Source organism: Coloeus monedula (assembly GCF_965178545.1).
Source record: "Coloeus monedula genome assembly, chromosome: 1".
NCBI lineage: Eukaryota > Metazoa > Chordata > Aves > Passeriformes > Corvidae > Coloeus > Coloeus monedula.
Genome location: NC_138781.1, coordinates 41,730,325 through 41,750,750, shown reverse-complemented (window position 1 = coordinate 41,750,750; position 20,426 = coordinate 41,730,325). Strand labels below are relative to the sequence as shown.

Here is a 20,426-nt window from a genome sequence, read left to right as displayed (position 1 = left end):
AAAGATAAAAGATGCTGAAGAAAGAAACTCAAAGTTGTCAAATGGGGAAGTTCTAATGAAACTTTTGCAATTCTTCTGAACAGATGGAGCACCTCAGTTACTGTGTAGAAAACTGTTGGGGTCTTCTTTGGACTGAGAGCGTTGAGTTAGAAAATGTATTTAATGCATATTTATTTCCTTTTTTTTCCTTCTACTTTTTCATCATTTGACTAGGAAAATTGAGATGACTTTTTTTGTCATCCATTCCTTTTTTCTTCCCTTCTCTTCCTCTTCCACCTTTCTTCTGGAATATTTCTCTCTTTGTCACAAAGGATGATTTTTGTTACTTTTCCTCTCTTCTCTAGTGACATGCAGGAGGATGTCACTGTACTTGCGTCTGGATATTGATACTATCAGTATCTTCAGCAGGATTTCTTGAGCACGTTGCATTCTTAGTAAGATAAGTAGATGGAAGAAAGATCATCAAACCAACATGGATTTCCACTGTCAGATTCATCAGGAGACTAGAACAGTACCTGCCTTTTTTTTTTTTTTTTTTTTAAATGAGCTACATTCCCAGGAATTTGAGTTCATCAGGGACATCAAAATATTTGTTGCATTTTCACTCTAGAGCACTTTTTTAAAACTATGTAACTCTGCAGTGGTCCTTAATCTTTTGTAATACTGCTAACTGCGTTCAGGTTTCTTGTGACAAACAATGGTTACTATTTATCGGATGAAAAGCATGAGGGGAACTACTATTCTGCAACCTCCTCTATTGTGCTGCATTGCATTCTGATAAGGCAGGAGATAGTGCCACATTGATCAGCCCTGCTGTACACTCACTGCAGATACACTGTGCAAAATTTTGGGTCAGTAAGAGACAAAGCAGTTAGCTTAAATTTGGGGATGTTGCTGCCTATTTGCTTTTTTTTTTTTTTTTTTTTTTTCTTTTTTAACACTATGTCTAGTAAACTTGTTTTTCTCCCAATAGTAAAGGTATGAAGGTCTAAATGAATAGAGCACAATATCTTGACAGAATGACTCCTGTTCCTTGTTGTGCAGCTACTAGCCAGAGAAAACCAAGCCATGAAGAAACTGAAGTATGGATGCCCCAGTGCTTGAGTATTCTGCGGTTTCTAGTGTCATCTTCTTGCCTTTCTTTATTTGAGAAAATTGGAAAGTAGGTGTTAGAATCTTATATGCTACAAAACACTGCATTCAGCACTGGCCTTCTGGCTGTGGCTACCCTGTGCTGTAGCTGCACATTATCACTCTGCAAAGGGACAGCAGACACTGGCCCTCCTTTTCCCCCAAGCTGTCATATAAACTGTCTTTTCACAAGGCTGAATGTGCTGCTCCTGTGACTGAAGAGTTCAGACCAAATTTGCTGTACTTTTATCAAACAAATATTACAATGGGATTGTCAAATCCTTACAGAAGTTGTGGAGAGCCCTTGGTGGTGGTGCTCTCCTTTTGTGATCTACAAATACGTGTGTAGGTGGGGTTTTTTATTTGATTTGCTTTTTTGGAGGGAATTGAAAAGTCTAGGAAAGAGGCAGAGTTATCCTGTGTATGCCAGTCGATTAATTCTCTTTTTTTTCTTTTGTCTGGACCTTTTTACTCCATTTTATTGCCGGTCCCAAAGTCATTAAGTAGGGTATTGGAATGTAGATCAAGAACTGTACCTCTGTTGTGGGAATATGACACTTTGATTAAGAGTTATATCAGACACTGTGCCATTTCAAAATCAGACTTGCAGCAGATGCAGAGAAAAGGGTGAAATGCAAAATACTTTTTTTGTTGATTCAAATTGAAGAGTGATATTGAATTGGAAAATGAATTGTGCTCTTCTGCTTAGCACTGACAGATCTATGTTTTCTGTCTCCTGCGCCCCTCGTAGGGCCATTCCCATCCCTGCTCTTGTAGCCTGCTTTCTGCCAGCCCTTCTCTCTACTTCATAGTATTACAGACTATATTTTGATATTTCATTCTTCAGCCAATGGCCAGTCCTGTGTCTCTTCTCTTCCTCTGCACCTTTAAACCTGTAAGAGCCTCTGTGCTTTCTGCTTCCCAGCCTCGTTCTCTGCTGGAACTTGCCACACTACTCATTAATCTTTGTCTGTTTTCTGCTGTTCATCTCTGCCCAGGTTGCCCCTCGGAAGCTGTAGGCTGGAGATTGATGAATAAAAATAATTTTATTTAGAAGTCATGATTATCATATGTGAAAGTATCTTTTTTTAAGTTTATTTTCAAACGTGTTTGTCTGAACTGTGAAAGGGAAAAAAAATTGGGTGGTACTAATCTCCTTGAGGTTTTTCTGCTCAAAGAGTCAGACAACCTATGCTAAATCCACAGTGACTATTTGGTTGTAAGGGCTAAACATTTATTTCTTGGGACTGAAATCTTCCCTACCTGCAACTAATCAAAGCAGGAACAGATTAAGCCATTTGTGAACATGTAGGAAGTTCCTCAGGAGTTGCTCTTGATTATGGTGGTTATAATGCCAAGATTGTGGGTTCAGTCCCAGTATGGGCCATTCACTTGGGTTGGACTCGATGATCCTTGTGGGTCCTTTCCAACTTAGAATATTCTGTGATTCTATGATCTAAAGACTGGAGCAGTGAACACAGATGTGTACGTCTTCTCTCTCTTTCATATCCATATACGTTTTTGGGGCAACTCTTTCTGTGTTACCCACTCCATGGTTTCTTGAGATCTGAGTCAAAATTCCTCTTCAGCCTGCTGCTCTTCCATGACATTATGAAGAAAATAATAAAATTTCTGTGTTGTCAGTGCTGACTTCATGGAGTTTAGGTTCATCTGGGGTTCTTAAACCACACCATATGCTTTGGAAATTATCCTGCATATCCAGATCTTTTTAAATGAGCAGTTGGTACAGACAGGAAAAGAAGGGCTTTGGCTTGTGAAGAGGTTTGAAAGAGCTTCTCATCGATCTAAGTCTCTATCGTGTTTCCTCATAGGGCCTCCTGAAGAAATGTTACTCTGCCGAGGCTGCGTACCTGTTCCAGCAGGACAAGTTCTATGATGTCAGCTACGACACTGGTGACAAGTCCATTCAGTGCAGCAGACGTCCGGATGCATTCAAGTTCTGGCTTATGTGGAAAGCATTGGGAACAACAGGCCTTGAGGAGAGAGTAAACAGGGCACTGGCTTTGGCGAGGTACTGCCTCACAGTTTGGAATATGTCTAGTCTGTTAGATTGGCTGAAATGTTGGCACTGCTGACACTCCATATCCTGGAACAGACCCCTTTGTTACATTTTCCCTCCCTCCTTTTGTTTGCCTATAATAGGAGGAGCTAATAACAATAATAATTAGTGTCTTGCTACAATATTTAATGGTAATTATTGTTTTTAGCAATAAGTATAGATGTTGGTAAACATAGAAATCAAAATTAGGCTATCAGTCTATATTGTGGAACATTTATGTTATCTGAACCAGACATAGGACAGATTTACCAAAGCACCTACTTTTAGCTCAACTGCATGTTCTGGTGTTGGTGTAAAAGAAGTCCTATGTGCCAGAATCTGAGCTGTGTCTGCAAAGAAGCAAATTTTCCTGTTCATGTCATTCCTCATGAATGAAGAAATGCAAAAAACTGACCATGGAAAACTCATATGAGGACACTGTGTTAATATTAGGATCTAGTAGAGGTGTATGAAAGCAATATTGTTCTCACATACTGAGTGGTTTTTCTCCATAATTTTGCTGAAGTTCTTAATGCTTACAGTATGTTCTGTTAGGGACTGAAACACCTCTTCCTTGTTACCTTCCCCATACCTGTCCTCTTCACTTTCACTAAGTTTTTGGTCTTGCAGAACTGAGTTTCACAAGTGAATTCAGCAAAATTCTTGGTAAAAGGTGTTTATAAAGGGATGGTGATGTCTTGGTTTCTGGGAAGAAATTTCCATACATGTGGTATTCTCTTCTCTTAGAAGAAATAATTTTGAAATAAGGTAATGGCCCATTAAAAAAGTTCACTTTAAGTAAAATGTTTGTTCAGAATTTGTACAAGATAAAGCACAATGAGAACTTCACCAAACTATCTACACACTGCCTTAAGTAAAATCATTGATATTGACATTTTACTTTTTATATGAAGTAACAAGTAGAAAAGAATTGAATGTTTACTTCAATGGAAATTAAAGGGATAGTCTCACAGTAATGAGGTTACTTAAAGAAAAAATAAAAATACCCCTGACCTAAACCCAGAGTGGATTTGAAGGGAATAAAAAGAAAGAAACAAAACCAGAAAAACTCAAAAAAGCTGTGACTTTTTCCTCTATTTATTTTTTTAATGCTACTTATTTTTTTGGCTGGTTATGTGTTTTTTAATATCTTCTGGTTAAATTTCACCTTGTTTTTGTTGTACTGTTCTTTGTCTGTGCAGAGTAAGTAATTCTTTCCGCTATCAGTAGGAGAATTCAGCCTCATCAAGGTCACTGGCCAAGGTCATTGGACTGACTGTGTTGTGATTAATGACCTTTCTGGGATCGATATTTGTGTTTAACATTAGGATTCAGTTGGTAACACTTCTAAAGAGGGACTGGCTTGTCTCTTCTGGTTTTTGGTTTGTTTTTCCATTAGGAAGAAATTTAATTTTTAGGCATTATCTGATGAAATAGATTCTTCACATTGCCATCTTGAGTTTGCATGAACATGGGCACTGTACCAGGTTTACTAACTACTCAGCTGTGCAGCCTTTCTCCTCATTTGTTACATTAGATGTTACTTTGATTGCAAGGGTAGTATTTCAGTGCTCCTGAATACAGGCTTGGATTAATTCTGGAATTAGTCCCCTGACTGTAGAATTTAAGGGCAAGATTTCTTTTTTTTTTTTTTTTTTTTTAGGGTGATTGCAGGCATTCTGATGCAGCAAACTTTGCCTATTGGCTATTCCTGTAATATCTTCTTGTTCTGGAGATGAATCACTCTTTCAGGGTATTAAATGTCCCAGGAACATAGTGATGCTATCTATTTGGAAAGGCTTGCTTTTAAAATACCTGGAGTAGAGCATCCAGCTGATTAGTTCAGAAATTTTTTGCTTATTTTCTTCCCCCCAGTTATTTTTGATGCAGGGATGTTGCTTTATAAAGTACACTAAAAAGAAAATAGAAGTAAACTGCTTTTAGAATACAACTCTAGTTACCATATAAACACCTCTGCATTTTATGCTTCATCTTCTTTGGAGTTTTTCTGCCTGTTTCCTCTTCTGACACCCACTGTTAGCAGACATATGTCTACTTTCACGGCAGATCTCCACCCCTCATTTTCTGCAAGGCTTAATCATAGCAAATGACATTTCTCTGTGTACTTTGGTTTTCACTAGGACTGGAGCCCTTCTAACATACTACAGCTGTGACGCGATAATAAAACTTCACTGTCAGCTGTGGAAAGATGCACAGAGTAAATTGCTCCACTGCCATCAAATGATCCTGGCAAGATAAATCTTGGGCGATGGATTTTCTAATGGCTGCCTTCTTAGGTTATTGGCAGCGTAGTTAAGAACATGATTAACAGTATTGTGAACCTGACCAACATCAGGTAGCCTATGTCAGATTTTATACCCAGGTCATATAAAATAAAGGCACTGGAGGTAAGAGGGAAAGGTATTAAGCATTGAGAAATGGCTCTAAAAATTCAAGACCTAAAATGAAAAAAAAAAAAAAAAAGGAAGTGATTATGCATAGGTTTCTCTTTAATACTTTATTAAAGAAATAAATAAATTGAAGGCTACTGTCATATGAATAACCTGCTGATGTTGCTGAATATTGGTTTTACGGCACAGAGAAGTATCTTCTAATAAACAGGACAGAAGCAGCAAGCTTGTTTGACATAAGATAATTACCCTACAGATAATCATTCCTCTCTTTCAACCTAAATGACAGTGTGGGCATTAGCAGCCAGATAACAAACAAATGCACACAGGAGGATCTGAATGGTCATGACAGAAACGACCAGAACCTTGACTTGCTCCAGTGAGAGGAGCACCACTCCCCGAGCTGTTTGTTGTGGGCACTGGCCCTGCACCGCAGCGGTGGCTTTGCTGGGTGTGTGCTGGGAGCTAATGAGTCACAGGCACAGCAATGATAAACAGCACAGCAGCTCCCCAGGCGCTGTTCTGAAAAAATGTGTGCCATCTAGGGTATTGTTTATTGCTTCCCCAGCCAGCCTGTTTCTGCAGCATGTCTGCTGAGGAGAAGGTGTTGCAGAGGCAACTGTGCTAGGGGTGTCCCTGCGGGGGCAAGTTTCGGGCGTGTGGATAGGACCAAGGGAGGTTTTTTTCACAATATTTCTCTTTCTCAACTAAAAGAATTACTAGTGTGATGACCAGTAATGCAGCTTCAGGCAGGAAAATGCCAAACAGTGAATGCAAGAGAAGAACAGATTTGTGAACAACCAGTACAGCACAGTTTAAGTGTATTGGGTTTATTAATGTTAGACAGCAATATCTTCATATAGAAGACTTAAATTTTGTTGGAGTGGAAAAGCAGCACGAATCTGTAGTGAATTCTTTGAATTTTTTCTTTGGAAGGCCTTGAAGGGTGGCGAAGAAAGACAGAAGTCCCATCTATGTCCTCTTTGCTTCAGAATTCCTGTGTGATGTGTGCCATGGCAAAATTGCAGCCATGTTTTAAAAAAATTCTGTAAATAGAAGTTGTTTCTATGAAAATTTTGATTCAAACCCATTTTTCCATTGAAGGCTTCTGGGTTTTTCATGCTTGACAGGTGAGAATGAAAAGAAATTCCCATTTTAATATGCTGTTAGCATAGGAAATCCAGGGATTGTTGTACATAAGCAGTGGCTGAACAGAAAGGTGCACTCTTGTGTACAGTGTGGAATGTAGGCAGTACTGGGAAAATTGTTGAGCTTGAAGTATGTCCAGATAAACTAAGAGATCCTGGTGATAGCAGAATGCAAGAGGTGTCAGGCTGACCATGAAATAACGTCAGCATAGCATCAGCACTTGAGAACAAGGGATAGAGGTATCAATTTGTAAAGAGCAACATCAGTGGAAATTTGCATTGGGAAAGCTCACAACCTGATGCAAATAGGATCAATTTGTGCCATGTGGCTCTGCTGAAAATCTGTGCCTGAGGACAGAATTTGGCTTCTCCTCAGTGTTCCTTGGCTTGCTGTAGCCTTCTTTTGTTTCCATGAACTGATGGCTATTGCATTTTCACAGCAGGTAGAAACGAGGTTTAACTCTGTTGTTTTCTCAATGTGGAAAAAAAAAAAAGGGAAAAGAAATACATGTTTAAGATCCTGGTTTTTGTTGTTGTCTGTTTGTATTGTTTTGTTCTTGCTTTAAACCCCTGACTTTTTAATTACAGATATCTAGTGAAGGAAATTAAAAAAAGAGAGGGATTTCAGCTTCTTTTGGAGGTAAGTGAAAATGGAATTGAACTGTTGTTTTTGTTAGGAAGTGTCCATTGTTTGATTTTGTTCTTCTTAGTCAATTATCAATTTGTATTTAAACTATATAATCTAATAAGTTATGTTTTGGAGATCCACAGATATGATTGAACACACATAACCTGTTCTGTATTCCCTACCATCACTCTACCTAATTTCCTGGATTCTGGTCCTGTATTGCCTCAGGGGGTGTAGATGGAGAACTTTTCTGTGAGAGTTCAGAGGCTGGCTGTAAAAAAGCAGTGCTTGCCAGACCTACAGATAAGATTGTGTGCTGGATGGAAAAATAGTTTGATCCTAAAATTGGACTTTTCATTGCTAAAGTCTGTATTTTTTTCCCTAATTCTATTTCTACTCCCATCTTCCTAAAAACCACCTAAAAGTTGTAAGTTTCACTTGTCTTTACTAAACCTGTCAGCTTATTTCCTGTTTGGTGATCTTGCTTGGGGGAGAGTGAGTGAAGGGAATAAAGCTTCAGTCCTGTTTTTCCACCTATCCTCAGCTGTTTGGTCAATAAGGCTGATGTCTGAGGATGTTGCAAAGACCTGTGATTTTTATAAAAAACTTTTGCATTGTTGGAAGTGTACTTGTATGAAAGACAGGCTGGTATGTGGGATCAGGAGGAAGAAAGTAAATGGAGGAGGATGGGAAGTGGAGTAAGTGCCACCACAAGCATTCCAGGTTAGGCTAGACAAAATAAAAAATTTGAAAAATATTTTATACTATTCACGCAATGTAACCTTTTCTCTTTAGCTTTGAAAACTGCTGATCAGTTGAAGAATTTTAGGCCAGCAGCACAGGATGGGGTTTGTAAAGTGGCAAGTCTGTTAAAAGCTGTCCATTTCTTGTTATTGTAGATCTTAGCAGAGAGCCCAGATCCGTTGTAGATGTGAAAACTCTTGGTAAGAGCAGAGGCTGCTGTGTAGTTCCTGCAGGAATGGGACACCTGGATTAAAAGTGGGTTTGAAGGGAGTGCTGGAGTATGGACTATGAGAAAGAACTCGAGTTCTCTGAGTTCTTCTATGAGTTGAGAAGTTGAGCTGAGAGGTTGAAGGGGTTAAGAAAGTTTTCAGGTGTGCGGGGGGGGGGGGGGGGGGGGCGGGGAATAAGCAATTACAATTCAAAGAAAGGCTGCTGTGAGGCAGTGAGGCCCAGCTATGTGAGCCCTTTCTGAAGGAAAGTTGAGCTTCAGACAAAAAAGTTAGGAAGATGATCCTCTGATACCTTCAGTGAGGAAAAACCTGTAACAATAATTGCTCTATGGCCTGGAAATGCCACTTGTGCTTAAGTCATCCTGAACTCTTCTGTGATGTAATTGCTTACCTGCTTGGATAAGAGCTGTGACAAGATAACCAGAAATAGAGTGTGAAGCGTGGCTGGGGGTAGTTTTCTGGGATGAATGGTATTTTCAGAGGGCGATGATGTATTTGATGTGTGACAGGAAACTGAGATAATCAAGAAGGCAATGGCAATATGGTAATGTATGCCATCTGTCTGTTCCTGCCATCTGATTTTAAATAGTTTTGCAATAAACCCTGTAGCAGTGAGCTAGTGCTTGTGCTTATGGGGAAGGCATTGCCTTTTCAGGGTCTGTGTTTATGTGTGTACTCAATGCACACTCTTTGGGGACAGAAATGTGACTTTAAGAACTGATCTTTATTCCATTCAGCACATGGCAGGTTTGCAGCTCAGTTCCTGCTGACAATAATATTCTTCTTGATGATTAAATTGTGTTTAATGCATTCTTTGAAGTGAAGCAGAAAATGATATGAGCAGCTCTCAGTGGCCTTTCATGAAAGAACATGTGTCAGCTGGTGGGCTCTCCTCATTCAGGACACTGCCTGGGATCACAATAGCAGCCACATCCAGAGTGAGGCAAAGAGGTGGTGTGACTCAGCTACCAAGCTCCCTTTTAACAGTGTTTTTTCTTTCAGCTAGTACAAATGAGGATGGCATGTGGGAGAGGAGTGGGGTGTGTGAGTTCACAATCCAAATTATAATAATCCATGTTATAATCTAGATGCCATAAGAATGCTGTGCTGCAAATAGTGTAGGTCAAGATTGACTTAGTGATTTATGGGTTGTGTTGGATGGGATCAGAAGGTACATCTATTCCTCATATTGTTCCTCATATTACCTGTTCTCTATAGAAGTAAACAAAAAAAAAAAAAAAAGTTACAAATTAGCAGGAAATGTATAGGGACCCTGGACTGGCCTGCTGGGAACATTTTCTCAATCATATATGATAAAGAAACCTCATAAGCACAAAATGCCTTATTTTATAATGCATGGTGAATAGCCATTTTTTGCTGGGAGTCTTGCAACTAACTCTGTTGAGTTTAAAGGCAAAATTTCCTTGGAGATCAGCAGAGATGTGGAGTCTCAGTCTTTGCTCAAAAAGCCTGCTTAGATATTAGACAAGATACATTCAGGATATGGTGCATACCCTGCAAGGTGTCTTGAGATTCTTATAAAATGTGGAAATTGAGAAATTCAGCATTAACTCTAGCACTATGTAGTGCGCTCTATGATATGAAAGGAGATCGGCATTGTTCAGTAGACTAGGTGTGCAAGTGTTAAATGGTCACAAAACCTGAGTTTTTGTGTTTGTATAAAAGCCACCATTGGAGATTTCCATTAAAAAACCTCAAAACACTAAAAGGAAAATGTATTCTTTAAAGTTGCTTCAAATATGAATTCTGTTAAGTTACTTTTCTGTGCCTCTCTTACACTTTTTCTAGCCAAAGTTTTTTACTGAGTAAAACAGAGTTAAAGATGGATATAGGAAGAAGAAATTAAAAAGGAGCCCCTGGCAGCAGGAAGAGAAATGGATTATATGAAAAATTATTTCTAGTTTCAAAAAAAAGGGAAACAAAAGGTGACTCGGAGAAGGAGGCTTTAAAGAAAAGGGTATAAATGCAAAGGCTTCACCCCCCCCAAAATAAAGCAGGAGTCTTTGAAAAGCTATAATATGTATCCCTGCCCCATCTATTGCATTTTATAAGCAATCACTTGTTCTCTTGTCTAGCCGGAGTATGCAAACATCTGCTTTTGGTACATCCCACCAAGCCTAAGAAAAATGGAGGATGGACCTGAATTTTGGCAGAAGCTACACCAGGTGAGTGTGACATGTTACCTGAGGCTTACTGATTTATCTGTGTGCCAGATAAGAATGTGAAATAGCCCTTGGCTTTGCTCACCATTATAACCTATCAGTAGAATGGAGATTTAATCCTTAAATAGATGTTGGTAAGATTTAAATTTTTTCTTGGTTTAGACAAAGCTAATTATTTATTTTCTTAATATAGGAGGTGTAAGCATTAACAAGTATTCAGCTTGCTGTCCAAGCTGTTAGCAGCTGGCAGAACTGAGAGGAGCAGTGTTTTCACATCTCTTGTCTAGACAGATTATTCATTACCTGTCTCATATACTTAGTGCTGTCCTTGGAACTTGGCTTGCATTATCTATGATAATCTATGATAATGCAAGCAAGGAAATGCTTAACAATATATTTCTGATGTTAAACATAAATGACAACAGGAATACAATGGGAAGATACTGTGGGAAAAACTTCACTGATGAGTGTTTTGGTAACTCTTTGCCATCCTGATAGAAAATCATTAACATCTTGGAAAAAAAGCAGCAGTAAAATTTTGAATTTACTAGTCAGGAGTCATTAGTTAAGACTTAATTAAGAAGCCACTACATATTTTGGTATTATGTTTTACTGAATAAGTTATTCTGTGAGGAATTGAATTTAATTCATTGTTTGCTCATCTTTGGAAGAGCTTTGTTGTTCTGCGTTTTTTTTTTCATAGAATTTGCTACTAGAAATTTAAACTAGAACACAGATGTGTGTATCATATGCATACTATGTAAACAAGCTTATATACTTTATATACATGCTTCCTGTAACATCTGCTCTCATTTCGGCAGCTTTCACAGGAATTGCTTTCAAGTTTTGCCGGAGGCTGGTGTCTTTAGGAGAAGGATCTTCCTTAACCCCATCTGTATTGTTTTTGAAAGTATAATTCTGTAGTACAGACCCATGCATAGCCACAGTATGGATGCAAGGGCTTGGCATTTACCATGCTTTCACAAAGTTATATTCCTTTCTTTTGGGGCTTCCCATCCTCTCCTTAGAGTGGATGGCTTATATATGAATGTGTGTGTATATATATATATATGTGTGTGTGTGTGTGTGCTTGTGTGTATACAGAGCTGTATAACAGCTCATCTACTCACGGAGGAGTGAGGATTTGGGAAATCATAGAAGAAATAATGCTGCAACTGTCGCTGTTTGATTTATGTGTGCCACAGAGGGGACTGAGGAGGGAAGGGGCGAAGCACAACAAATGGCTTTGAGCATGTGTATTTGAGTGGCTTATGGAGTGTAACTTACTGGTTCCGTGCTCTGTTACTCTATGGTGCTTCCAGTCAGTGTAGGGAATAGATACCTGCCTTTATTTTATATACCAATATAGATAGATTGATGCTGGAAATACGGATTTCTTAGCCAGTGTTTGTGGAAAAGAACTTGGAGGGAAAGATGCGTGCATACAATTTCTTCCACTACTGCTGATCTCAACCACTCTTTTCATGGGCAAGGTGACATGTTGTTGATTCTTATATCTCCTCTGATGAAAAACTAAGAAATCCCAAATCCTAAGACATAAATTATTTCACTCTTCCCCACAAAAGCCTGAAAAAAAAATCTAGCACAAACCAGACCAAAGCTCCCTAGGAAATATATTTCTCTCCTGGAGGAAATCACAAATGATGATTGTTAGTTGTGTTATTTTAGACACTGCTGGGAAGTAGTTTGGCACGACAAAAGTGAGCCTGTTTCACAGTGAAAACATGTTATTTCACCTCCCTGATTCTCTACAGGGATAGGTCTGGGGTTACTCTGCTTTTTGGATGCTGAGGGCCAGTTTGGGACACAGCATGTGTCAGTGAGCAGATGAGATGACAGCACTGGGTCAGAAAAAATAAGACTTACTTGACTTTTTTAGCTCAGATAAATTTGTTTTAACATTGCTGATGCAACCAGCATGCTCATTAAATTACATTAATCAATACAAATATATTGCTGGACAAGAAGGAATGCATTCTGATCAGCAAGGTGCAAATGATAAGAGCATTAAGGCTGGAGAGGTTCTTACACGGTGCCATTGATGGACAAATGGGGCTGTGACAGTTTCTTGATTCCAAACACTTCCTGAATATTCCCATCATTTCACTAAAATGAGCATTAAAATGCTTTCATCACAATTTCTCTTTTCAATCCACATTCTAACATCACGGTTAGTCTGTTTATCCAGAAATCAATCTTCCTTTTTGTTGACCTGCATATCTGCCAATAATTAACGAAACATGTCTTAAAAATCCCTAGGGCAAGTCATTGATTTTATTCAACTACTTGTTCAGCAGTGTTGTTCAGAATAACATGCTGTCTTCTAAGGCTAGTTATATGACTTTTAGTGCTGGTAAAATTTGATAAGTGAATTGTTCAGATCTAAAGTCCTCAGCTTTGTGAAGAATTTGCATAGTCCTGTGCAAAATAACTCTGAAGGTTTTCTGCTGTACTGGCTCTTCTCCAGTTTCCATGGCCCACTTTATATGGAAATATATATGTCAGGACTGACTGGATGGTAGCGTGATACCTGATTCTGAGATTCTGGTATCAGGTTTCTTGTTGTCCTACATAGAATGTGTCTCTCCAGAGGCTTACTTTTTTTTTTTCTTTTCTTTTCTTTTTTTTTTTTTTTTTTTTTGAGTAGTCTGTTTGTTTTAAATTCTGGAGCCTTGAACTTCAGGTGTAAAATCTGCGCTCTGCAGAGTCCCCTATATTCAAAACAGAAAGGTGATAGAAAGCACAGCCTGAAGGACTTGGAACAGCCACTAGGCGGTCACTTGATTCATCACCTGAACAATTTAGGGAGCGAGAAAACAACGTGATTCTGGGGGACGTAAAGAACAACATAAATGGTACATTCCTCTCTAACGCGTGAAATTGGGAATTCTGTGCACATCCACAGTCTGACACCACTTTGATCTTTTGGGATTACAGCAGGAGTTGGCTGTGTAGTTAAACTAGTTCTGTAAAGAGTGCAGCAAGGCTTTGGACGCAGTTAGATGGTTCAAAATAGTCGATGCCCTGAACACTGAGAGCACAGCAGATGGCATAGCCCATACATGATGCGGCCGTGTAAGGTGTTTTCCAGTGCCATTCTTCACAAGTGAGGAGAGATTTCTTCTTGTAGAAACCATACAAACGGGCCCTCTGTGGTAATTGAGGAGTTGCTGGTAGATCTAACTAGAAGTATATATAAGTGGTGTTATGTTGTCATTGCAGGCTGGGGGCTGTTGTCTCTGACCTGGAACTGACATAATTGTCCGGACAAAGGAGCGATGGCTTTGCTAGTGCAGTATGCGCCCCCCAGTGGGAATTTTCCTCCTTTTCCTTTGGTGACACACCGTAGGATTTATTTTGTTTACTGCTGAGAATGGTCGGTGTGTCACAGGGTCACCGTGAGAAAAGCTGAACTGGAGATTACAAGTCAGAAATAGGAGTGAGGGAAGAAGTAAAAACACATAAGCAGGTATAATTTCAATTTTTTGTATTTTCTCCATACCTACAAGTATCTATGCATATTCTTTCTTGTAACAACCTTCCCTTTAGAAAAGTCAGCTTTCTCAGCTTATACTGAAATGCCTTCAGATGATGTAGAATTCACTGATTTCTAGTAATACCAACTCTGGAAAGCCTCTTGGCAGTATAGAGGATGCTAGGGCACAAGGAAGAGTTTGAAGGGATACATTTGGAACTATTCTATTGCCATTCTGCTGCTAAGCCAGTCAGCCAGCCATGTCATATTCATTCTAGATCAGTTTGTAGTCTGCTGAAACTCAGACTTTAGTCTTTCAGACTAAAAGATGACACAGAAGTAACTGTCTTTAACAGACTCCTCCTCCTCCTGCAGGAGCCTGGCCTTGCCAAAGGATTCTGGAACATAACTGTAGGTAGAGTAATAAATACTGCTCATTATAGAAGGCTAGTAGTTTATTGCTAAGTACCACTTTAAACCTCAAAATCTAGGTTCAGAAAGTGCCAGTAGGTTCTAGTAAGTCTTTTGTGGTTTACTAAACTTTGCCTGCTTTGTAGTTCTAAAAAGCATATGCTGGAGTATCAGATTTCCAGTGGTTCAGTAAAGCTTTTATACACAGTTGTTGGTGTCAGTTACTCAAAATTCTGGCATTTCAGTCTCCGACTATACTTGTGTGGTGCAGTTGGTGTTTTTTGGTTTTGTTTAGTTTCCTTCCTTCCCTTTTGAGGATTTTTGGCCAAGTAATACAGAATTCATTGGCTGTAATGGAAGGCTCAGGACACAAAGTCACATTAAAGTAGTAATGTCTTACCAAAGCCTTGGAATGCCATTTTCCCCCTCCTCTCTCCCCCTTAGTAAAAGGCAACCTTAATCCAGCCTTTCTCTCCTACTTAAGAGAAGAATATAGCTGTCTGTCATCTGAAGGCATATTTGTAAAATAGCCTGTCATGCTGAATGGTGTTGTGATACATTTGTGTAATGAGAGATTTCAGATCAAAACATAAATGTAAGGAGGTTGAAGAGGTGTTGCCTTGGCAACCCCTGAATCTTGTGGTCTTTGTGGTATAAATAAAAAACTAATCAAGGACCTGATTCAGCAGTATTTATTTATTCAAAATACCTATTGATTATGGTATGAGGTTTGGATGGGAAGGGAAAACAAGACCTCTAGTTGATTATATTAATACAGTTTTTCCTCTCCACTGTGGAAGAACAAGAGAAAAACTACATAGGTTATAACCCCAGCATTAAATGCCCTGAGCCAGGTTTATGCATGAGAAAGGTCCCAAATATGTTACTGCAAGTGTATTTGTCTTGGGATTTGTATGCAAAATGTTACTTTATTTGCTGGCATCCCTGTGTACTACAAACTTTGAGTTTTTCTTACACTTGAACAAGAAAACAATTAAACAATACTTTAATGTGTGTTTGAAGAGTAATGACAGAGACAGGTTTCTGTCTTTGTGGACTTTCCTTACGTGAGTAATTTTTGTGGTATCAAGTAGCCTACTGCCTCTACCATCTAGCTCAATTTGACATGAATTTCAGTGGAGAGCCACAACAAATGACAGGAAAACAAATGGTAAGATTTGCACGGGAGTATATGGGATTTAGATTAGCTAAATTGTTGGCTTCCATGACCAGGTGACCCACTTAGTGATGAAGGAAAGGCTGTGGGTGTTGTCTATCTAGACTTCAGTAGTGCAGTCCTTTAACTTCTTTGCTTTCTCTTAAAGCACCCTTCAAATCTGTGGTGGACTTGAAGAAACAAAAATCTACAGATGGAAGAGATTGCTTAGGCAATCTTTGTTTTAGGCCTTCCAGGGGAAGGCGGATTGTCATTTTGGCATATCAGATGGGACCTCTGAAGGGGTTGTTTGAAGAAATTTGATTTGTCAGGGAAATCTTCAGGGTCAACAGAAGGTTCAGATTCACCCTATAAAACTTAAGGCAGTTACTCAAGGAAGCTGCTTGAGGAATTGGCTGGTTCTCCTCCATCTTTAACCCAGAGAACAAGAAAGGAACCTCCCAGATCATGACTTAGGCAACCCGCAGTAAGAAGCACCCTTGGGAAAGACTTCATTATTCAGAAGGGGAACCTAAGAGCTGCCATGATCCTTGAGTGGCTGCATTATTTATAAATACAAGTTAAAAGAGCCTAGCACTAGATCCTCAGCCTGCTGTGTGCTGTTTTAGACTTCTATTTCACAGGCTTCTGGAGAGAAGAGCTGCAAAATCTCCTCCTGATTGAATGGACCTAGCTGCATTCTCAGTATTGTGTTCAAGAGGGGCAGCAATGCAGCATTCCAGGAGAGGTGAGATCAGGAGACCCAGAGGAGGCAGGGCTGCACGTAAGGACCTTAGAGGAGAGAGGCACAACAAGCACTGAAGCTACAAAATGAATAACATGATAATAATCAGGACTTACATTGTAGTGTGACAATTCCTCAGGAGATGCTCAGAAGTTTAATAATAAAATAAGCATTGATTTTTAAAAGTAACAACATCTCTTATTTGGCAACTAATACTGCATAATATACAGCGGCAGATGAATAAAATTTTTGTAGTTTAGTTGCATATAAATGACTGTTATTGTTAAGAAGAAAGGTCTAAGCTTTGATAAATGAGAAGGAACAGTACAGTATAATATAATAGCAGAGAAAAATTATAGCAGTGTTTCAGTACCTCGTTAATGAGGGATTTGCACACTTTCCCTTTTAATATGTGTCTTTTTCTGCAGTTTTATGTAACTCATCAGTACAAAAGTGACTGTAGCTGTTAATTAAACAAGGTATTTAACATGACTTTGTTTTAAATGGATCCTCCATAGAATTGAGTTATAAGAATACAAAAATAACATGTTTTTTTAAAAAAATTGTCAATTCAAAGTAGAATATTTTGGTTTCTGTGTATCTGCTTATAACTGGAATTTATGTCTGTGTTCTCTTTTATATTTATTCTTGCATGATTACTGAAGTAGCAGTGTTAGTCTAAGGGCCCAAATTGACTGGTAAAGTCTTCATCAGGAGAAGTAGGAATCAATGCATGAATCAATGCACTTGTCCATTCCACCTTAGCACTCGACCCAGGTGTTAGGGACACTTCAGTGTATATTTTACATTGGTGAAGTTGTACACCTGCCTAACTCTCAGCCACATATAACGGTGTGTGAGAGCGACCTGATCTCACACTTGCTCTTTTGTGGGATGTCTGGCATATCAGGCAGGTGTATGGGGCTAGAACAGAGGTATATTTGTATGACTGTATTGTAACCTACAGCAGATGTAATAAGGCAAAGGTGTGAACTGCTTCCAGCCCATGATTTCTGTAGTGGTCCTAAGTGACATTCTAGTAATTCATGACATGGCAGTTGTAGATACTTCTGTTCTAGATTTCCACTTTGCCCCTTATCCAGACTGACCTTTTCAGGGGTGTGTAGTACCAGCTGGGCTCCAGTTAAAGGCAGTCCTATTCATGCAGAAATCTTTACATATGTTAGGTCAGTGGTACCTGTCCCAATTGATGCAAATAAGCAACAATCAATGTTACTAAATAATACAACTGGCAGCAAAACAAATCTGTTTTAAGAACACTGTTGCACAGCTGTTAAAACTACACCTCAGTTCTTGGGAAGAAAAATAAAGAGAAGAAACCCCAATGATTTTGATGCTGAATGGTTTACCAGATGAGAGTGCAGGGCAACTTTTGTCAGAGACTTAATATAGAGCTGTGTGTGTTCAAGGCACACTGGGGACTGAGGTCTATTGATCCCTGGTGCTCAGCCTACAGAAATGATCAAAGCTGGAGGGAGGGAGTCTGCTGCAGCTCCATATGTTGCACTCAACCTGAACAAGGATTTCATCTTCCCCAAGCCACCTGCAGAGCAAGATTGCTCAGATCTCCAGAGATGAAGTAGGTTTCACACTAGTCGTTTCTTGCTTGAAATCCTTTTAAGTATAATGGAGAGTCCGATAATTTCTCCATGTGGTAATACACATAATGGCATGAAATGAAGCTGGGGGCAAAAGACAAACTGGAGAGAAGTACTGTTAAGAAATAAAATCATGAGATACCCACAGTTAAAAAGCAAAGGACCAAACCTTCCAGGGAGATGACTGCAAGGTGTGTTTTCATCATGGTACATAATGCTCTGTGGTGATACCTTAGGTGGCTCAGGTACAAGGAGCCATGTGGCCACAGGTAAAATATGGTACTTCATTCAGGTTAAAAAGGAACAGTTCACATGACTGTTCTCTCAGGAGCAAAGCAAATCACCTATGACAGTGGTGTATATTCTGTGTAGGTGTATTCCTTTCCTACAGGGGAAGCATGGGTTTCACTCATCCAATATCTTAAAATTTTTGCATACTGCCTCCTTAGACCTGAGGATCATTCTTGCTTTCAGTTCAGACATAGAAAATACCCTGTTTTCAAATCTTTGCATTGTTAAAAGCTTCACACATAATAAATATTTCTGTTTATATACAGGAAGCTTCTAGAAAGTCTTACTTTATAACTGACAGGTCAACAGAGGTGGTGGGGATTCAATGGAATTGCATTCTCTCCTTTATTGCACAGATTCAATTGACAAAAGGGCACTTAAGCACTGCATAAGAGTTCCTTGCTATTCCTGTGTGAACAAAGACAGTACTATTTAATTTGTATGGCTTTCAAATAGATACAGCCTGTTACCCAGAGCAGTAGATGCTTTGCATCCATTGTTAAGCATCTCTTAAACTGTAGAAAAACCGAGAGGGTAAAAAAACCCTATTTCTTTTCCAGAAAGGTGAATGTTTGGGGGGACTAAGTGAAAGTGGTGCAATTCATAGAAATTACGCAAGCTGTTAGTGACATACGTCCAAAAATTGTTCTCTCTGTGTTTGGGCAGAATTGAAAAAGCTAACCTGAAAGCTGTGTCAACTATGACATTTTTTAAAAACAAATATTAAGCTGTTTTCTGAGTATAGGAAACCAAAGAGAATTTATAATGAATGTAAGAGTTTATCATTTCTCTTTTTATTTGTTTGCATTAAGAGCACTTCAATGTCACCCTGATTTGTACCTTTCATCATTTTTTTTCCCAATAACATAAAAATAAGTACTTCTTACTTGGAGTTATGTTGCCCCACAGAGCAGTATTGCATCTTTGTTCATTACTGCTATAGAAATGAAAAAAGATCATATTTTGTAATGCAACAGTGTGAAACTCTTTAGAGCTGTCCATGTGCAATGTTTCAATGTAAATCCAGGTGTGTTCCTATGCATACAGATGTATATGAGTTTGTATTTACCTACAGGGATCATATAAAAGAAAATTATTTTTGGAAAGGGAGAGGATGGAATAACATATAGTATTCCTCAAGTAACTCCATTGTAAAAAAAACTTGTAAAGGGAGTCACAGGACAGTCGATGTTTGAAGGGAGCACAGGAGGTCCTGTCTGAGCTCCCTGCTTAAGCAGGGACATCTAGAGTTGGTTGTCCAGGACAGTGTCCAGGTGGCTTTCGAATATCTCCAACGGTGAGACACTCCATAAGCTCCCTGGGCAGGTGTTTGGTCACCCTCACAAAGAAAAATGCATTCAGATTCCCTACTACATAGCACTTGTTTGCCTAATCAGCATGTATTTTCCTCTGCTGAAATGGCACTAATTACACTTCCTTCACTTCATCTTGGAGTTAGAACATCTTGGCTAATATTTTAAATGGCCTTTTGTGCCTGCCTGTGAAGAGAACTGCTTTTAGCAAGAAAGCAGAGTTTGAAGACGCTCAACAGAGTTTGTTCTGTCTGACCCTATAGAGTTCTCCTAAAGCAGCACTGTGCTCCTTCATGTCTGTGCACCCCTTCATCCTGCTCGCTTGGTGCCGTATGCACATTAATAACCAATGATAGAAGAAAAAAAGTTCAAGTTACAGGTTGAACTCCAAACTAGTGCTTTTCTGAAAGTATCATAGATCATGTTTAATAGCCTGTGGATCAAAATGAAACCCAGTATATATCACAGGGGAACTCAATAATTGAAGCATTCTGGGAATGTCTAAGTACTGGAGTGCTGAGGTCCCTAGAAGCTTCATTCTGTGCTAAGTTTTTACCTGAATAAAAGCCCTATCATCTATTTTTTTATAACAAATTGTAATCATATTTTAATGCACTGACTTAAATTATTTTATCTGACAGGGGAACAATAAACTTCCTTTCCTGCCCTTCCACCTCCTAATTTTCTCCAAAATGAGAAAAACAGTCCTTCAGAGACATTAGCATTTCGGGGTGTCTCCAGGACACTTGACTCATGGCTATCTCGTCTCTGTCCTGGTGTGTGCACAATGGTCCCTCAGGAGCACTGAATATGTTCTCTGGGCCTGTGAAGCTGATCTGTCTGTCTGCCAGCTCTGAATTT

General features: G+C 39.1%; 1 protein-coding gene across 1 annotated transcript in view; it reads left to right on the top strand.

Annotated features, from left to right (window-relative positions):
* GADL1 (glutamate decarboxylase like 1) overlaps nucleotides 1-20,426 on the top strand; it is an 81,789-nt gene that overhangs the window by 37,530 nt on the left and 23,833 nt on the right. Inside the window, exons 12-14 of the mRNA XM_082294712.1 lie at nucleotides 2,964-3,163; nucleotides 7,338-7,389; nucleotides 10,448-10,537. Coding sequence (XP_082150838.1) covers nucleotides 2,964-3,163; nucleotides 7,338-7,389; nucleotides 10,448-10,537 — 342 coding nt within the window. The remainder of the gene's footprint in view (nucleotides 1-2,963; nucleotides 3,164-7,337; nucleotides 7,390-10,447; nucleotides 10,538-20,426) is intronic.